At 39.7% G+C, this 21700-nt stretch overlaps 1 protein-coding gene across 1 annotated transcript in view; it reads right to left on the bottom strand.

Moving 5' to 3' along the window:
- Positions 1-21700, bottom strand: part of VPS41 (VPS41 subunit of HOPS complex) — a 258397-nt gene that overhangs the window by 106195 nt on the left and 130502 nt on the right. The window contains exon 8 of the mRNA XM_083188469.1: positions 1476-1595. Coding sequence (XP_083044595.1) covers positions 1476-1595 — 120 coding nt within the window. The remainder of the gene's footprint in view (positions 1-1475; positions 1596-21700) is intronic.

Genomic DNA, 21700 nt, shown 5'->3' with positions numbered 1-21700 from the left:
TCAGATCGACAGGCAGCAGGGCAAATGCAAACACTGACACATGTCCACTCGTCTCTGCAGTCACCAGACAATTGTGACTGCAGACATGGGATGATGTGTATTACACTAGTAGTTGGGTAGAATTTAGGGTGGAGGGGTTAAAGATTGGGTTAGACTGTATGCCAGGACTTAATGCTGGGAAATATTTATTCAATACCAGAAATGTCGGTCATCTGCAAGAATGACTATGTACAGATGTGTCCTCATACATCTAGCCTCAATACACTATGCAGGAGGAGATGGCTTGTGTGAGTGAGATGCCAGGTCCAATGCAACTCTAACGTCAGGGGTCTTTCATTGCCGAAAATGCATCAGAAGCCAGGACACACAAAGAGACTGTGCTGATTAATTTGATATGTAACACATTTATATTGTGTGTGACTGAGTCAATATATGGAGCAGAACATATCTGCGGCTACTACATTATAGCACATTGTGTACAAATGCATACCCCTTTCACACTGCCCCTGGCACCCGGGAAATTGCTGACTTGCTGACATGTCGACCCAGGTTGAGGTGCGGTGTTAAAGCACCAAAGCTTATAACCCAGGTCAACAAACCCAGCAATTTGACCCGAGTTACAAAAAGGGGTAAACCCGGGTCACCCTTTGTTTAATCGGTGACCCGGGTTAATGTGAAAGTGTCGGACCCGGGTTAATGTGAAAGTGTCGGACCCGGGATCAAGCCCGAGTCCGAACCGGCTTAGTAATGTGAAAGGGGTATGAGAAGTGGTTGTTTTTACCTATGGGTAAAATCTGCCACTGTGCCCGGAATAAGTGAAGTCAGATGCAATCTGTAAGACTACAATGGCTTTACTGTGACTGGCAATGACTTCCTTTTGGAAGTCCGACATAAATACTTTTTATTAAACTTTATTAAATTGAATATATATTGTATCTTAACTTGTGTAACTCATAAAATTAATATATATTTACTGTAGCTCGGAGCACAAACCTTCCTTTATATATATATATATATATATATATATATATATATATATATATATATATACACCTTTGTACGAGTGTAACAACCCCATTAGGTGCACCACAGCTTGACGAAGCACCTCTAATATCTGCGCCCCTATTTCTGATAACTAGCTATCAGATCCATACACACAATTGACCTTAACATGACTGACTGGTGCCGCATATCGTTTGCTTAAACTGCTACTTTATACCAGTTCTGTTCGGACAAAGAAAAATAATCCTTACTATGGTAATTAGTATATTATTACCTACTTAGTACATGATTAGCAAATGAAATTTGTGAAAAAGTGCCAAAGCACAGGAATTGCTGTCGGTGGCAGAGCGTTTAATTTGCGCCAGGTGTATCGCACCATATGGCACAAACAGGATAGGTGTATGAAGACCCATCTTTAGCCACAAACACAACAAGATTGCTTAATACCATATTGGTCCACATAAGCACCTTACCATATTATTGGCCCAGGCAATTAGATTCCCTCTCCATTTTATGTTGGTTATATTCCCTTCCCCTTCATGTAAGACAGTTGTTTTCCATCGATTCAGCCAGGTTCTTTCATATAACAGAAGCTACACAGGGAAAGATAAAAAGAGCAGTTCTGATCAGAGTATGTTATACAATAACCCTTCTTCACATCTGAAAATACACTGATGACTATTCCAGTAGTTAACCAAACTGTGTACAAACTATACTGTTATACTATAGTATTTCCTTACATTGTTTCACTGTTGTTTTAATCTCTCTATAAATCTACAGACAGACATATATCAAAATATATCTACACAGGCATATACCATATATACTCGAGTATAAGCCTACTTTTTCAGAACATTTTTTATCCTGAAAAAGGCCCCCTCGGCTTATACTCGAGTGAGGGTCCCACTTGGGTCAATAAGTTTTCCCAGTTTTTTGTTGTAAAATTAGGTGCCTCGGCTTATATTCGGGTCGACTTATACTCAAGTATATACGGTATCTTCAAAATATATCTTTTATATACACAATACACCTCCTAAATGGGACCTTTGCCAGGCATAGCTCCCAATTTATGTTGACCCATTACTTTTACAGTTATTAAAAAACACATTCATTCCATATCATACCTTACTACAATAACCTCTTAATCTTTCAATCATTTGCATTTGTATAAAGTAAAACTGAAGAAGAACATTTTGTAGTATGAAATCTATCTTTGGATACGGCCAACCTTTCCCGCCCTTTATTTGACCATATATCTATTACTTTAACTATTTCACTGAATTAATGTAATACTAACCACTTATAAAAAGGACTGATATGAGGCTTGATAGACAAGGCAGATGTACAGTGCTTTATACCAGCCTTGTATCCTACTACCATATAATCATTAACTCAACAATAATATATTTGGGGAAATTACAGGGTGGCATGGAGAGTCATCACACCAAAGATGGGGTTGTGTTGAGGGTCTAATGAAATATCATCTCAGTTCAGCTTGACCTTGTAACTGTTCTGTACCCATTGTAAAATGCTCCTGCTTTACAACACTTCCCCAAGCTAAACTTGTCATTTCACTACATAATGCATCAATTGTTTCTCTAAGTTATTAGGATATAACCCTATTTGGGCTGGAGCCTTTCATTTAATGCCAATTTATCACATTGGTTTGTATTATGATCCAGTCAATGTAAAGTTTTATGAAATATGTTGGTACTTTATAAATAAAGCATAACAATAATAATAATAGTAGTAATAACAACAACGGAATAAATGATAACATAAAGAACTTTAACAATTCCAAAGAAAACTTTGACTAGATACTTGCATGTATTAAACCTTTGAGTGCCAACATCTCTGTGAGAGATGTTCAAAATATCCACTAAAAATTCCAGCGTCGCTCACATTTGTTATATAAATTCAAATAACTGTGTTGTATAAAAAAATATTATATTTCCTATGTAAAGTAAACATTACAGGTCATTATGATGAATACAAATGTTTGCTTGGCAATTTTTTCACCTATTTTGACAAATTCACTTGGCGCTGAAATGGTTAAGATTGAGTGGATTAATATCATAGCTTAATAATTTTTACATTGGGATACATAATATTGTGTAATTGCTCAATGTATTTTGTAACAAATGTGAATGGTAATAAATAACCAACATAGTATTGGGCCACAAGATGGTGCCAGAGTAAAGCAGAAAAGATGCAAACTGAACCCTGATCAACACTTGAACATATTCTATGCAGCACATAACACTGCAAGGGTAACATCTTGTAATTTAGTTTCTTTGTCCTACTGAGCTCATCTTGTGGGTGTACTGTAGACAGTACTTACACCCATGGGTGCCTCAGCAAAATCATTACTGTGCAAATGACTTTTGGTCAGATCTTATGAACTAAGGTTTAAAAATATCTGTTCCATTTCACAGGGGTCACGGACAGAGGACATTTAATGCAAATTGCTAAAGTGTTACTACTTTAGAATTACAAATTGACTGAGAGTAAACTCAGAAGAAGAAGAAAAAAAAAGCTTTACATTCCCAAAAGAAGAAGAAAAAAAGATGAAACTTTGAGACAACAAATGCAACAGCTGTACAGTGAATAGCAATGTCAATCACAGCAGAAGCACCTAAAGGTGAAAGTGACTGGCAGCATTTAGAGTAGTTGCACACTGATGTTAAGAAGCCAGTAGCTCAACATTGTAAATGTGATTGGCTGAAGTGTCTTACATTGACCTGCTGCATTCAGTTCTGCTTCAGTTAACAAGAGTGAATACAGTAGGGACAAACAGAATCTAAGGAGACACATGTACGGATCAACCGGAACCAGTACAGATGGTGTAATGGCTAGCATCATCACCTCACAGCACTGGGGTTCGAGTCACACTATGGCCTTAACTGTGTGGTGTGTGTTTAGTCTCCCCACGCTTGCGTGGGTTTGCTGTGGGTACTCCAGTTTCAGATTATAATCCAAACTGGTTGGTTAATTGGCTCTAGACAAAAAGTGTGTGTAAGTGTGTGCATGGATATATATGTTTAGGGCAGGCTAGATGGGTGAAAGTGGTTATCTGTCAACAATTTCTGTTTCCATGTAATAGGTTTAATCCCCATACATCTGCTTACATACGTCAATGAAAGCATTATTTTACATGCCAGAAAGATGATTCTGATGCGGTTACTGGAAATGACTGCTTGTGGATTTGAAAGTTGAGCTATGAAAGAAATCAGAATTTAAGTCACAGGAATTAAACAACTACTTTATGTACTGATTTGAAAAAAAAAATGAAAACTTTTAATCATGAAACAAAAATCTCAGAAAAAAATATATTTTGACAAATCCAGCTAATTACATATACTCTAATATGATCTTCAGCCATTAAATAAAGCATTCAAAGTAAAACATAGAACCATTTTAAAGGGGAAAATAGTGTGTGTGTGTGTGTGTGTGTGTGTGTGTGTGTGTGTGGTGTGTTTCAATCCCATCAGTTTCCGACAAGATAAGGTCGAATTGATATTCAACCTATTCAATGTCAGGTCCATTTTTCCGAGTGCTGAAATAGATTCCAAAAGTTGAAAAGTTTGTGGATCAGCGAAAACATTAGTGGAAACGACCATCCAATGTACATTTTTGACAATGCAGATAGGACTTTAAACAAGGTTGAATCTGCACAGGTGAGTCCTGGACAAAATGGTAATGGACGATATTTCCACCTTTTGGAAATATTGGCCAAAATAGGATACCCTTCATAGTCACTTAGTTTAATGCTGATTATATTGGAGTCTAACAATGTAGGTATTTGCCATGGACTACAACAAATGGGCATGGACTTCACTGCTAGTGGCACACAATTTATGGTTCCCCTGTGAGGACCAGGTATGTCCATCAGGTATGAACTGATGTCAATGGAGCATAAAAAATTGAGGATACCAGGAGACCTGAAGTGGAAGACTACCGGATACAGAACCTCAGCTGATGCCTAACAACAGGTACAAGGAATAAAAATAAACTACAGCAACAAACGCACAAGAGATTAAAGTATCTAGTCTAACTGAGAATAAACATTTTATGGTTCATGAGCAGTAAGCAGGTTTAAACACTCTGCTAAATGAATGAGAAGACAGGCCACCAATGATTGCAATCATGCAAATGAGTACATAAAAGATGAGCATGTATGTGTCTCCCAAGATAGCAAGTGAGGAGACAACACACAGAATACCGACCCAAGCAAGGTCAACAGAAGGTCCAGTGAGTGATATTACAAACTTATTTGCAGTGAAGTGAAACCTTAATGCTGCATAGTAACTTTTTAGAGAATGGTGTGCTTCAAGTGTCAGGAAGAGCCACAATGTTTTGTGACTCACCACAGACTCCTGGAAGAGAATATTTCTCTGATCCACCTCAAAGTCCTAGTGAAATGGGAATGGATGCCAGAAAGGACCTTTGTTCCATGATTCACTGCCCTGTCTCACAGTCAGCAATGGCCAGATGATGTGAGTAGAAAAAAATGCAACATCTTTGAGAAGAAATAGAACACAGACTGGGTGATACTGTAACTCGGCATTATCAGTGCCCAGCCTCACCCATGCTGTGGGTGAATAGATGCAAATGCCCATCATCTTGGAACTAGCTGTTTAACAAGCACAAATGGGTGTGAGATTTGTGGGTCCACATAATTTCTGTTTCCATGTAATAGGTTTAATCCCCATACATCTGCTTACATACGTCAATGAAAGCATTATTTTACATGCCAGAAAGATGATTCTGATGCGGTTACTGGAAATGACTGCTTGTGGATTTGAAAGTTGAGCTATGAAAGAAATCAGAATTTAAGTCACAGGAATTAAACAACTACTTTATGTACTGATTTGAAAAAAAAATGAAAACTTTTAATCATGAAACAAAAATCTCAGAAAAAAATATATTTTGACAAATCCAGCTAATTACATATACTCTAATATGATCTTCAGCCATTAAATAAAGCATTCAAAGTAAAACATAGAACCATTTTAAAGGGGAAAATAGTGTGTGTGTGTGTGTGTGTGTGTGTGTGTGTGTGTGTGTGTGTGTGTGTGTGTGGTGTGTTTCAATCCCATCAGTTTCCGACAAGATAAGGTCGAATTGATATTCAACCTATTCAATGTCAGGTCCATTTTTCCGAGTGCTGAAATAGATTCCAAAAGTTGAAAAGTTTGTGGATCAGCGAAAACATTAGTGGAAACGACCATCCAATGTACATTTTTGACAATGCAGATAGGACTTTAAACAAGGTTGAATCTGCACAGGTGAGTCCTGGACAAAATGGTAATGGACGATATTTCCACCTTTTGGAAATATTGGCCAAAATAGGATACCCTTCATAGTCACTTAGTTTAATGCTGATTATATTGGAGTCTAACAATGTAGGTATTTGCCATGGGCTACAACAAATGGGCATGGACTTCACTGCTAGTGGCACACAATTTATGGTTCCCCTGTGAGGACCAGGTATGTCCATCAGGTATGAACTGATGTCAATGGAGCATAAAAAATTGAGGATACCAGGAGACCTGAAGTGGAAGACTACCGGATACAGAACCTCAGCTGATGCCTAACAACAGGTACAAGGAATAAAAATAAACTACAGCAACAAACGCACAAGAGATTAAAGTATCTAGTCTAACTGAGAATAAACATTTTATGGTTCATGAGCAGTAAGCAGGTTTAAACACTCTGCTAAATGAATGAGAAGACAGGCCACCAATGATTGCAATCATGCAAATGAGTACATAAAAGATGAGCATGTATGTGTCTCCCAAGATAGCAAGTGAGGAGACAACACACAGAATACCGACCCAAGCAAGGTCAACAGAAGGTCCAGTGAGTGATATTACAAACTTATTTGCAGTGAAGTGAAACCTTAATGCTGCATAGTAACTTTTTAGAGAATGGTGTGCTTCAAGTGTCAGGAAGAGCCACAATGTTTTGTGACTCACCACAGACTCCTGGAAGAGAATATTTCTCTGATCCACCTCAAAGTCCTAGTGAAATGGGAATGGATGCCAGAAAGGACCTTTGTTCCATGATTCACTGCCCTGTCTCACAGTCAGCAATGGCCAGATGATGTGAGTAGAAAAAAATGCAACATCTTTGAGAAGAAATAGAACACAGACTGGGTGATACTGTAACTCGGCATTATCAGTGCCCAGCCTCACCCATGCTGTGGGTGAATAGATGCAAATGCCCATCATCTTGGAACTAGCTGTTTAACAAGCACAAATGGGTGTGAGATTTGTGGGTCCACATACTTCTGGCTATTGTATGTCCAAATTAAGTTTAAGCTAGTAAACATTAAATTTTAGATTACTAGAAACAAAGCAGTACTGGATAAAAATGGTTACATGGTGCTGGTTTATTCCTTGTCCACATTATAAAATGTTCTTTCCTCTCTAGTTGACCCACTGATGCTAGAGGGACAAGGCAAACACAAATGCACACAACTGTTCATAGTAATTACAGAACTAAAATGTATTTTGCTTGTAGCTTTAAACAGGTCAAGCTAAATCATCCCGCTCAGTGCCATGTCATTCCAAAAGCATTTACACACTGACATTTCTAAGTTTGCAAAACACATCGTATTTGTTCTTTGGCATTTTTGCATCTCTATGTATCACAGAACACCTCTTATTATTTCGAAAATAAAGCATTGGCCTCTATTAAAGGGACATTAGAATAAAGGAATGAAGGCTCTCTTTATGAGGCAGCCTTGGCATTATAAAGGTACTCATCAAGACTTTTAAGAGAACAGAATATGTAATTTTTCTTTTCAGAAGCAGAACACCTCATAGTGTAAGGTCACAAATAAATGCAAGGGTTTTAATCATTAAAAAACAAGACAAAAACAATGTGACATTTGGGGCAAACATTTGGCTTTTCTCTTAAGAAACTACACATTAATAGAAATGAAAGCAGTATACATAAATGAATAATGGGAAGTCAATGTGGCTGAAATTTTTTAACGTTTCCTCCATGGGAAGCATATGGTTTTATCCTAAATTGTGCAAAATCCTAGTGCTACATAGCATTGTGCACTGGGCATTATAACAATTAAGATTTACTATTTCCCTCTTATGGACTGGGCATCTCTTGGTATTTATTATGTTATTTAGCCTTGTTATTTATTATGTACCAGAGAAATAGTAAGTGCTGTTAAACTATAGTAAATAATACATACAATATAGTGCCTTTTTTATTAAGTAACTCTTTACTACTAAAGTGATATCTAATAGAGAACCGATTGGTAGATACATTTTAAATAGTATCCAAATTAGTCGAAAAATATTTATTGCTGCTCCCATTATTTGAAAAATATGCAATATTGTCCTCGTTAGTGGACACATTTAGTCATAGAATAGTGCTCCCATGAGTTGAAAATATTGAATAGTGCACCCTGTGGTGTATAAATATCTAATATTACTCCAAGTAGATTATTAATATCTATTAGTGCAAACAGTAGTGTATAAATATCTAATAGTGATCCCCAGAGAACGATTGGCCTACTGGAAACTCTGTTCAGCCCAGCTGGGCTGTCTCAGCAGAGCCCCAGATCCGCGGGCTGATAAAGGAAGCAGTAGACTTCCAACCGGTGACTGCAATGCTGCTATGATTTTTCTGTTCCATTCTGTTCACTGATTGGAGCGGAGGCAGAACAGAGCTGCAGCTGATGTGCTGACTAAATGTTGCCAGTTTGTAAAATGCAGCTGCCACCTCTTAGCTAGTACTGACACTAAAAAGTGTCACTCAGCTGGCTCCGTCACTTCTTAAAAACCAAACAAGTATCCACTGTACATAAACTATAGCTCCTAAGTAAATTTACAAATATAAATGCAAATATAAATGCAAATGTATATTCATTTAATATAAAGTCTCCAGGAAAAACAGCATCATTGAGCAGACTTTGTGTATTGTGTGAGCGGGATGCCCCATCCTGGTAGATTCTCCATCAGCATTAAGGGGGGGCTCAGGAGGTCAATACTTCTGGGCCCCCTTTATCTAGGGTCGCCCTGTGACTGGTGTGTATTTAAAAGAAAAGTTTTTGTTTTTTAGCTAAAGGTTTTGTGCATGAGAGTGGGGTAGTGCTAAATAAATAAATAAATAATAATAATAATAATAATAATAAATAAATAGTGCTGCAGCTTCTCCTATCTGCCAATGTGACAATGATTAATGGTGCTGAGCATTGGGAGCAGAGGCTCACTGAGTGCACAAGTGTGCAGTACATTATTCGGAGTTGACTAAGTCCCATGAGACTTTGCACAAGAGGTCAGAGGCTGAGAGGCTTGTGCGGATTGGTGGAGCTCATCACATGCTTCTCAGGCCTGTGGAGGACAGCTGCAAAAGCAGCCTCACCATGGGAGGGTTTTTATCAGAGGCAGCGCTGAGCCTGTGAGGTCTCCTACATCTGCTATTTTAGCAACTCTATGGTCTTTAAGTTTATAATTGAATGATGCCTGTGTGTGTGTGTGTGTGTGTATATGGATGTTCCACAATAACTCTCGAACGCTTTCACTTATCATCTTCATACTTTGCACATTACCTTATCATCCTAAGGGACTATCTAAGTTTGAAGATGGGTTTAATCGGATGAACCCCTAAGGGTGCTGTTATAAGGGTCCATGCTATTTCTGTTGTTTTCATGCATTGCGATATGTCGTTGGAAAGCTTATGACTTTCTGAATACAACACAATAAACAGACTCCTTTAAGTGTATCCTTAAAGGCCTATAAGGGTCCATTAAATTAAACACATTTTCACTTTCGACAAACTGAAATAAGGGACTCATTGGCAGAGTCGTCTGTGAATTGAACACTGTAGATATCATTGTGAAACCCATGTGAGATTGATGCCCAGTCAGATATTTTTTCTCTCGATTGTTTTCTTATTCATTGAGCGTTTTTGGGATCTTCTGTACCAGCTGCAGCAGCTCCTGCCCTGCTGTAGTTGCCAAGGGTGGGTGGATAGTTAGAAACTTGCTCTGGCTGCTACAGCAGCTTCTGCCCTGCTGTCGTTGGGTAGGGTAGGTGGATAGTTGGAGATTTGCTCTGGCTGCTGCAGCAGCTTCTGCCCTGCTGTGGTTAGGAAGGGAATGTGGATAGTTGAAGACTTGCTGTGCCTGCAGCATCAGCTTATGCCCTTAGTAAAATATAGAGGATAGTTGGAGACCTGCTCTGGCTGCTGCAGCTTCTGCTCTGCTGTGGTTGGGAAGGGAAGGTGGATAGTTGGAGACTTGCTGTGCCTGCAGCAGCAGCTTCTGCCCTGCTATGGTTGGGAAGAGTAGGTGGATAGTTGGAGACCTGCTCCGGCTGCTGCAGCAGCTAACCCAACAGTAATTTTTGCGCTGTCGTCATCTTGTCTGATTTCATGTTTTTTTTTTTTGGCACAGCCAGCATTAGCAACGTTATAATTGCAAACAAGAATTGCACAAGCATAAACGTTCACCATCCATCGGACAGGCCTTAAGACTGGAGCGTCATATATGATGCCTGTGTGTGTAGTTAATGGTATCTATATAGGGGTGGATTAACAATCCCCACACACACCATTTAACTTCACACCTGCCAATTGGATATCCCCCTGCTATGCAGTACCAACTTCCAAGTGAAATTCTGGAAGATAATGCAAGCTTATAAGATAGTCTATCACAATGCCAGTCTTTGTTCCCACTGCATGTCACTATCTTTCTGAAGCTTTCATTTCAGGGAATTCACATCCAAATAAGAGAATTAGTTTAGAAACTACAACTATTTAAAATATAGCCCCCTTTTTTTTTTGAAGAGTCCAAATTGGACAATTGAGTCAAAAGTTGTTTCATGAACAGCTATGGGCTACTGATGTGTCCCACTACATTGTTGCTGCATATAGCAGCTTACTCTGGAGCTGCACTCATATGCAACTTGCTACAATACCCACCAGTAACATACAGCATATAGTAACATTTACAGGTATGCTTAATGTTGCCCCCTAGTATTTTATATTTACACTAAAATGCTACTATCTTTTGGGACAATCAGCACCAGACAGTGCACAAACTTATGGTCCTTTGATATATTGATGCTGATCTGTACCCATTTTTTCCTAAATTTCTATAACTTTAACATATGTACCCATACTGCTGTAGTTTGAAATATTACTACTAAGCTGCAATCATATTCTCCTACCCCTTCACTGCATGTTCTATACCACACTATATACTGCCTGCTTGTGCACCATTGCATTTTCATTGTAACTCATACTATTAAATGTAATGACCAGCACTGTGACTGGAATTGATCATCCACCCTGTAGTGCCTGCATCCTCTGTTTGTTACAACAAATCATATTAGACCCAGCAAGTAAGCGAGACACTCTGTGCTCCAGTTATCCTAGTGAGGCCTGGTTTCCCCAAACATATCAGCTGCATGGTTGCTGCTATACTCACAGTCTGTGTGCAGGGCCAACAATCCTTCAATGACCCAAAACATACTGCAAAAGCAACCCAGGATTTTTTCAATAACAAGTATAATACTCTGATCTCAACCCGATCGAGCATGCATTGTACTGTACTTTCTGAAGACAAAACCAAAGGCTAAGAGACCAATGACTAAGCAGTAAAGGCCTGGCAAAGCATAACAAAGGAGGAAAAACAGGGCAAATTGCTATACACTTCAACCAGTCATTGCTTGAAGAAGATTCTCTTTAAAGTACTAAAAATGAACATTATATTAATGATTATGTTAATTTGTCCAATTACCTTGAAAACCCTAAAAATAGGGAACAATGGGCCAAATGTATAAAGCCTGGACTAGTAATAAAGTAAATATTGATAAAGAACTGGTCCATCAGCTCCCAATGGTAATTTCTCAAACACAGCTTGTAACATGATAGTTATGAGCAGATTGGCTGGTACTTTATCACTCTCCTCTTTATCACTTTTTAAGGCTTAATACATTTACCCTGTGTATAACAATGGCTGCAATTCATAAACGAATCATACAATATTATTGTTCAACGTCTTAAGTTCAGCATAAGGTGCACATACATGGTACAATTGCTGGACAGATGCGCACTCCCATCACACATCTCCTCGCACAGCTCAAAAAGTACATACTTTTGGTACTAGATCTCATCTCATTGCATTGCAAAACCGATACGATGCGATCTAGTCCAAATCGTATACAATAATTGTACCGTGTATGGGCACCTTAAGTCTGCACTTTGAGTTAATCTCCATTGTTCAATTTCAAATCCACTGTGGTGGTTTACAGATCCTAAATTATGACTTTTGTTTCAGTGTCTAAACATATATGGATCTGATAGTGCCCCAGTTGCAGTTATGACACAATGGGGGGTATGTGTGTTAATACATAAAGCAGGAATCAGCGCTATTTCCAGGCACCATGATGTGGCCTGTGGAACAAGGGATTCCTTACATTAAGATAGTATGAATAGCACCTACACCTCGCCTGAATATAAAGTTGATGCTACAACTGAGGACAGCAGTTATCAAGTCCCTTTGATGTCACAAAAAGGGTACTACAGTACCTAGAAAGTTCCAATATGTCAATGTCGGTATGTACCCACAGTATGACCAGTGAAGATAGACCTAAGATATATGTTGAGTCCATATGCTAATCCAGTGAGACATTATAGAAATAAAAACATGCCCAAATAAAGTATCTGATATCAATACATTTTTTTCTAAATCTATGTGTATAATCATGATCTTTGATTGTAAAATTGTATTTCTATGAAAAATATTGGTTTAAGAATTTCCTAGTACAGTATTTCTGTAAAGGAAGTCAGGAAAAAAGGCTCTGGTAGAAGCTGATTATCCTATACACAAATGTCTTCCCTCACAAAAATGGGGGGGTCAGGAGGGAAAGGACAGATTTGAAAATTCTGTAAACCTGGTACCCCATGACATACTGATAGGATCAATTGGTCTTTGAAGTTTGGTTCAAATGTTCCACTTTCCCCAGCATAAGAATATTATAATTTTTTTCTTCTTCTGTATTCACGTGCTAGAGAACTTGGGCGTGCTTCAAAGATGGATGTGATGTTGATTTTCCATGCAGTGGAGTAATATTTTTGCGATAACACATGCATACAAGTTGCACTGCTCATGTGCGAGATGTTAAATTGACGATAGTGCCACATTTCTATATATATTTTGTGTCACTTTAAACCCTTTCTATAAACTCAGCCGCAATCATCCACCAAAGATGATCTGAACTAAGGAGCAAAGATTTTTATTTCTATATTCTATAGAATCATCCATCAACCTTAAACTTCACATACTAGCAAGAAGAAAAAGTCCTTGAAAAATGTCAAATTGTTTCAAAATGCTTTTTTACTGATTTCTACACAATATAAAGAGAGGTGATGCAGTCAATTTACTGACAGCCAAAATACAGATTAGTAAATTAGTTTAATTTATATAGCGCACTTTCTCCAACAGAGATGATCAAAATATCTACAACCATTGGCAGACAGTCCAAATACTGACATGGGCAAAATGCCGACATAAGAAATGTTAACATGACATAAAGTCATTTTTCATGATTTTTTTCTTTAAAACCGACTTGTTCTTAATTCACAAACCAAGTGGACATAGAGTTATATATATGGTACACTTATATGGCAGTGTCGGCACTCTGACCATGTCGGCATAATGAATGTCAGCATTGCTTGTCAGTATTTCGACCATTGGTAACCATACAGTTATCAATAGTATCATAAATAAAAGCTTTTAAATTGGGGGTGATTCAACAGAGTTTGGATGGGGATGAATTCCGCCCTCTTCCGATGGTGGGAGGTCTGAGCATGTGCGTATTTGTGCATGTGCAGACCCCCTTTGCAAACGCCTTTGGTGAGCATCACACCCGCTGAGGCGTTTGCACAGGTAGGGGGGCAGGTGGGGGTGGACAATGGCCCAGAGCAGGGGGATACCCATCATTTAATATAGGCCAATGGGACACGTAGGCGGGCCGATGCCTGCTCTGGGTGGACGGCTGATGTCACATGACGTCAGCACCAGCTCCATCTACGGCAGGCATGTCTAAACTTTGGCCCTCCAGCTGTTGTGAAACTACAAGTCCCATCATGCTTTGCCACAGTTTTGCTAATAGGGAATGCTAAACCTATGGCAGGGCATGCTGGGATGTGTAGTTTCACAACAGATGGTGGGCCACGGTTTGAACATGCCTGATCTACGGTAATCTGCGGAGGAAATAAAAGTCAGTTTAGACTGACTTTTATTTCAGTAGGCAGGAGAAATCATTCGATGGATGGCAACCATCGAATGATTTCTCCTGCAAGCGGCCAATTGCAGGGGGGGTGTGTTAGCTAACACATCCCCTCGCATGGCAGGGAAGGGATTTGGGAGCTGGGGGAGGAAAGCAGTTCAATGGGGTGGTGTTAAGGTGCTCGCTAAGCAGCAAAAAACCTCTGCTTAGCAAGCCAACCTGAATTAGGCCCATTATATGTAGAGAAATCAGACATACAGTACAGTAAACTACATATGTAGCTGTACATTCAAACTACAGTATGAACAGTATAAAACTGCCCTTGGACAAGGTTAAAAATGATTTAGGATCCTGCTTATCTTGCCTCACATTTATACAGCTCACTAAAGCTGTATTTTACCATCTTCTAGCTTGATTTCTTAGTTTTAACATATTACTGCTTTTTTTGTTTTCGTCAAGCCCCCTCCAAAACCAACTATATACAATGTTTGAAGCACTTTATCAACGCTAGGTATAAAGTATACATTTATCAAACTTTTCAACCGGTTTTGAAGTGGCGTGATTTACACTGGCGATGAAAATATCCTATTATATTTAATGTACAACCAATTTTACAGAGAGCTTATACATGGATGACAAATGGCTGAACAGAAATACTGAACTATACAAACAGAACAATACTGTACGAGCAGATTTTATGACCTCTACATGTAACACTACATTAATAAAAATCCAAACAAAAAGGAGACAATTAACACACTGAAGTCAAATAATGTAGTGGTCAATTAGTGGAAAAAGCTAAATGTATAATTAGTATTAAAGAAATAAAGGGTAAGTACATTACTTGGATAGATTATATAGATTGTATTTCACTTGTTTGGTAAAACTTAACCAACAACTATTCTGCAGAGAACCATAGAAGTATTCACCAATAACCTCCAATGGAACAGGGACTCAATATTCATGGAAAATAGAACACATTTTAGATTTACATGGAATTAATGTTAAAAACAAAACTTCTGGGTTTTTTGTATAGCTGTTCTTACTGAATTAAAAAAGTGTTTATATAATGTATCTGCCCACAATGCTAAGTATCAATTATCATTGCTAACATAATATTTAGAGCAGGCATGGGCAAACTGTGGTCCTCCAGCTGTTGTGAAACTACACATCCCAGCATGCCTTGCCATAGTTTTAGTATTCTCCAATAGCAAAACCATGGCAAGGCATGATGGGACTTGTAATTTCACAACAGCTGGAGGGCCACAGTTTGGCCATGCCTGGTTTAGAGGGATTATGTCATTTGGAAATAGGTAAAATAGAAGAGCACTGTCCGCTTACTGATAACCGGGGCACCTATTCTGCTACATCAAGCTGGGAATGACTGTGAACCGTTCCGTATGGAGAGAGGCATTCCCATGAGTCAATCTCACCTCTGAAAGCTCACAGGGTAATAGACTCTCTTTTAATGAATTTGACAAATCCAGGAAATTATTCATTCCCTTATGTCTGCCTCGGATGTGTTTTGCCTTTTTGTTGCAGCTGAAAAGGATAATATTCAATTGTATTGCGCTCCTCATCAGAGATCCAGTGTTGGTACATCTACCTCCATCATTTATTCATTTTAGTTGTACTTTTTACAGACAACTCAGCCTAGATGTGCTGTATAAATATTAATTCCATGTATGTATATCTATAAAACATTCCATATCTTCAACTGACTTACACTGTCCACAGTGCATTTTCATATTCTATTGGCATCTACTGTAACTTGGATATGGAAAGTTTTGAATGCATTTATATAGAGCCTATCTTTACAGAGTAATAAGTACAGGTTGAGTATACCTTATCCGAATATCCCTTGTCCAAAATAAGCCTATCCATAGTTTACAGAACGTAATTTTTCTTTTTTTGCTAAAAGCACTACTGGGACATCTGTAACTGGCACTACTAAGGATATGATATGTAACTGGCATTAAGTATGTGCAAGAAAAGTATTGCTTGGCATTCACATACAGTGCCTAAAACCTTGTTTCGTGCACAAATAAAATATACAGGTTGAGTATCCCTAATTCATATGTCCGTTATCCAAATTATTCCGAAAACCATAGATTCCAGAAAGTGAATTTCTTTGTTGGGGGGGGGGGGGGGGGGGGGGGGGGGGGGGTGCTAAAAACCTATGTGGGACATTTGTAGGAGCACTACCGAGGACATGATGTGTAACTGCCACTAAATATAATATCTGAAAGAAAATTATTTTGTACAATCTCAGGTACTGAATTTGAATGCCAACCAAACTTTGTTTTATGTTTTGAAATCTTGTTTTATGCACAAATAAGATGTATTTGTGTGTATTCATGTGTTTGATGTGCTTATACAACATAAATGCAAGATACCTTAAGATAATCATATTTATAAAGCTTATTGTTACCATGACCCCAATTAATAGAAACCAGGGGAACGGAACTATGAATTTTCTTATAACAAGTTGTCTCATATAGGGCCAGATGTACTAAGCTTGAAAAGTGATAAAATGAAGAGTGATAAACCTCCAACCAATCAGCTCCTCACTGCCATGTCACAGGCAGTGTTTGAAAAATGACAGGTAGGAGCTGATTGGTTGGTTGTTTATCGCTATCAATTTTATCACTTTTCAAGGCTTAGTACATAATGTGTAATTATATAAAATACTACTAGTACTATAGCTGAATACAGACCTACATCCTTAGGACTCACCAAATAGTTCTAATAAGGCCAGCCAGAATAACTTGCTTTGTCTCTTTAGGCTATGGCTTATTTTAAGGCAAATTCTAATCAGAATTATTTTTTCCATGCCCAATCCAACTGCTAATATCATTTAACCCTTTAACCTACAGTAGATGTATTGCTCAATTAATTTATGTTAAAGTATAGAAAGAACTGCATAGAATTATTTCCTTGATGATCACTTATTTTTTTTTTTTTTTTAAATTATGTTTATTTAGAACAAGGAATAAGCATTACAACAAGGTAAACATCTAGAGTTTCATATATGGACATGGTGGGGCCATCACAGATGAGCCTGTCACCAGGTCAGAATTTAACATTGGGTTAACGCGTTGGGCCGCATAGGTCTTAGCAAGTTAAATATACAGTGCTGAGGGAAATCACATATCTCTCTCCGTGGCCTATGCGTTTTCTACGTAATATGTTACTCCAGATTAGCATTGAGTTATCACACATCATTCCCTTGTCCTAACTTTTCTAATATTTTCGAACTGGTGGAGAATAAATATAACATTGAACAAACTCTATAGGGGGGGGGGGGGGGGAAAGGGAAAGACAGAGGGAAGAGAGGGGGGGGTAGGGGGGGGTGTGTAGCCTTTTAGTCTCTCATTCAACTCTTCATGGGATCATCCTCAAAGAGGGGGGGGGTTATAGCTAAAGTGCATTCTCAGGTAGCTCTAGAAGTTTGCAGATTTCGCTTTTCTGAACTGGAGGGCGGCTGTTGATAAAGGGGGCCCAGGTCAGGCAGAATTTCACATGGGAATTAGGAGAAGAGTTTCTCAAGAGGTCATATTTGTCATAGCATAAATATTTAAGGAGTAAGGTTTCTATCTCTGTCACCGTCGGTAAGTGGGGGGTTATCCATGAGTTAAGTATGGCTTTTTTGGCCACTGTGACCAAGAGGGTGAGGATAGGTATGAGTCTGGACGTGGGGGGTGGTATTGGCCATGATTCGAAATTGGCGAACAGTAGGGGAAGAGGGTCAAGGGTTGCTTCGAAATGAAAATTGCATCTTATATATGTTACCACCTTGTTCCAGAATCTCGCTATGTGCCTGCAGGACCAAAAGTTGTGAATGAACGAAGCTTTTGGAGATCGGCACTTCAAACATGTACAATCCTCGTCCTCTACGAAAAAGCTTCGTTGATGTTGAGACACGTATGCTCTATGTATAAATTTTATATGGACTTCCTGTAGCACTGACGATTTCAGTATCCTCAGCGTTTGCTGGTGTTGTGAAAACATCTGGTTTAAATCTGTTAATAAAACATTATCTTTAGTCCATGAGTCTATTATTTGTTTATGGTATTTGGCTCCTGGAAGGGCCACAATATGGTCATAGAATAGTTTGGGTTTGAACTTACCCTTTTGGAATTTGGCCACAGCTCCGGATACTATCAACGTAGCAGGCTCAGCTTGTTTAAGTGGAGGGAGGGATCTGGTGTAGTGGCTGAGTTGTAGGAGAGGGAATGTAGAAGAATGTGAGAAGTTAAATAATCTCTGCAGTTCAGTAATAGTGTGAGGGTGCCCTCCTGGGTCAAACACCTGAGAGATGCTTTTTAATCCTTTATGGATTAAGCGTTTGAAGCCCGTGCAGTCTAGGCTGGGGGGGAATGCGGGGTTACCCCATAGAGACATCCATGGTGTGTTTAGTGGGGAGAAACCTAGGGCTTTTGTGATTGACCACCAGGCGGAGTGTATGTCTATGAAGAGTTTGTTTTGGGATATCTGTTTGGGTAGTTTCGTTTTAGGAATATGTAGTAGGGCGTTTGGGGAGAAGGGTGCAAAAAGGGCACAGTCCAAGTCATAATCTGAGTAAATTCCTGTTTCTGTTAGCCATCCCAATGCGAATCTACATAAGAGGGATTTCGAGTAAAGTTTAAGGTCTGGGATGTTTAGGCCTCCCAAATGTTTGGGAGTGTGGAGTTTGTGTAAGGCTATTTTAGCTCTTTTTCCATTCCACAGGAATTTTGTTATTTTGGAGTTTATCTTTTTCACATCAGTGTTAGAGATTTTCATGGGGATCATTTGGAGGACGTATAGGAGTCTGGGGATTATAATTGATTTGATGACCTCCGCTCTTCCCAGCAGAGACAGGGGTAGGTTCACCCATGTTTCCATGGTGTTCGTCATTTGTACTATCAGGGGCTCGAAGTTACAGGAGTATAACTTGTCTAGCCGGTCTGGAATTTGGATTCCTAGATATTTTATCTGCGTGGACTGGTGTTTAATCTTATATAGGTCTGAATCTGCCGGGAAGAGCGGGGAGGGGGGGCCTTTTAACATTAGGAGTTCGGATTTGGTTATATTAATTTTGTATCCTGAAAAAGAGCTAAAGTTTCGAATTAATTTGAGGGCCTCAGGTAGGGAGTGTTCAGGGGACGTGAGAAAGAGGAGCATGTCGTCGGCAAATAGTGAGACGCGTAGATCAACATTTCCTATTTTGATGCCTCCAAATGTGGGGGTTTGGCGTAGAGCGGTGGCTAGGGGTTCTAATGCTAGAGCAAAAAGTAGGGGGGATAATGGGCAGCCTTGTCTAGTTCCGCGTTGTATGGGGAAAGGGTCAGAGAGTAAGCCATTGCACATTATTCTGGAGGAGGAATCAGTGTAGAGGGCGCGGATCAGATTGATAAATTTGTCAGGGATAGAAAATTTGCTTAAGGTGTCGAATAGGTGATCCCACAGGACCATGTCGAACGCCTTCTCCGCGTCCAGGGAGAGTATCGCCAGAGAGGCGTCCGACATGGATCCCCGGGCTTTATGTAGGGCTGATAATACCTTCCTGATGTTTGTTGCTGGATTACGGCCGGATATGAAGCCGGTCTGGTCTGGGTGTATCAGTGAAGGCATTAGGAGCTTCAGTCTTTCGGCTAATATTTTGGTTAATATTTTGTAATCAATATCCAGGAGGGATATGGGTCTATAGGAGCCCGGGTCAGACAGGTCTCGGCCTGCTTTCGGGAGAACTTTAATAGTGGCTAGATTGAAGTGGGGGGGGGCGTTGTTGCTGAGCATAATTTGGTTGAACACATCTTTTAATATGGGGGATATTTTTGGAGATAATAATTTATAGTAGTCAGGAGTGTATCCATCTGGGCCGGGGGCTTTCCCAGAATGTAATCCTGCAATAGCTTGTTGGACTTCCTCTAGGGTAACGGGGGTAGACAGTGTATCGGCTTCTTGAGAGGATAAGTGTGGTATGTGTAGGCCTTCCCAAAAGCGTTTGGCTTGGTCAGAGTCTGGGTGTGGGGCAGCATATAGAGCGGAGTAGAAGGAGGTCAAGGTTTGGGCAATTTGCTTGTTAGAGATGGTCATGGTGCCGTCAGGGCGCTTTAATGGGTGTATTACTGATGGGGCTTGGTGGCCTTTTAAAAGGTTGGATAGGAGTTTGCTCAATTTGTTGCCATATTTGTAAAAACGAGCATTGGAAGCAAAGGTATGTAGGGCTTCTGATTTTACAAATAAGACCTCAAAGGTCGACTTTGCTTTTTGGTATTCCGTTTTGGTGCTTGGTGATGGGGTGTTTTTATATGTTACATATGCAAGGGATAGTTCTGATTGGGCTTTAGCAAATTCTTGGGCGATTGTCTTCTTTTGAAAAGAGGTATGTGATATGATTGCCCCTCTCACTGTGGCCTTAGAGGCCTGCCAGAACAAAGCCGGATTGGCAGATGCAGTGGGTTGGTTGTGAGAGGCAAAATCATCCCAGGCGTCATGTACCACCTCTTTTAGAGAGGAAGATACCATAAGATGTGACGGGCACCTCCAGGTAATAACTTCTCTCTTTTCCGGGGCTAAGCGTAATTTAAGCCATATAACTGCATGGTCGGATAAGGCTATGGGTTCAATAAATGAGGTGATTACTGCTGGGAAAGCAGAAGTGGAAAGGAGAATATAATCTATTCGCGATAGGGTTCCAGCAGAGGCGGAGAGGCATGTGAAGTCCTTCTCTGTGGGGTGAAACACCCTCCAGATGTCCATCAGTTGTAGGCTCTCAGCCAGTGCCGGGACCCCTAGTTTAGGTATCGATCTGTGGGTCGGGATTTGTTTGTCTAGGTCAGGGTCAGATATGAGATTAAGATCACCGCAGAAAATGATTGGTAAGTGAATGTATGGGGTCAGGACCTTAATTAAATTTAGGAAAAACTGTTTAGAATAGGTGTTTGGGGCATAGATATTAAATATGTGGTATTGTGATTGGGCTATGGTGATACGGCAAAGGGTGTATCTACCTTCTGGGTCAGTGAGTAAGGTTTCAGCTGTGATCGGGAGTTGTTTTTTCGCCAGGATTGCCACTCCTCTGGATTTGGAGTTGTAGGAAGCTGAGGAAAGAACCTGCCAGTTGAGCATCCGGAGCTTGGCCGTTTCGGGTTGTGTGAGGTGGGTTTCCTGCAGGCACATAACATCGACATGGATCTTGTTAAGATACATTAGTATTCTTTTCCTCTTTTGAGGAGAGTTGATCCCACCCACATTCCAGCTCCCCACTGTCAAAGTAGACATTTGTGGGGGCCGGGTGTGAATGGGATCAAGCCTAACATAGGTATCACATTTTTAGTTAAACAAGCGTTGGTGTTGGAGACATTATAACTACACCATAACCGGGGAAAAGAAAGGTCCAGGGGGAGGAAGAAGGGGGAGAGGGGAGAACTTATACAATAGACTTC

Source organism: Crinia signifera, chromosome 5 (assembly GCF_055691185.1).
Source record: "Crinia signifera chromosome 5, ASM5569118v1, whole genome shotgun sequence".
Classification (NCBI taxonomy): domain Eukaryota; kingdom Metazoa; phylum Chordata; class Amphibia; order Anura; family Myobatrachidae; genus Crinia; species Crinia signifera.
This window is presented reverse-complemented; position numbering and strand designations above follow the sequence as displayed.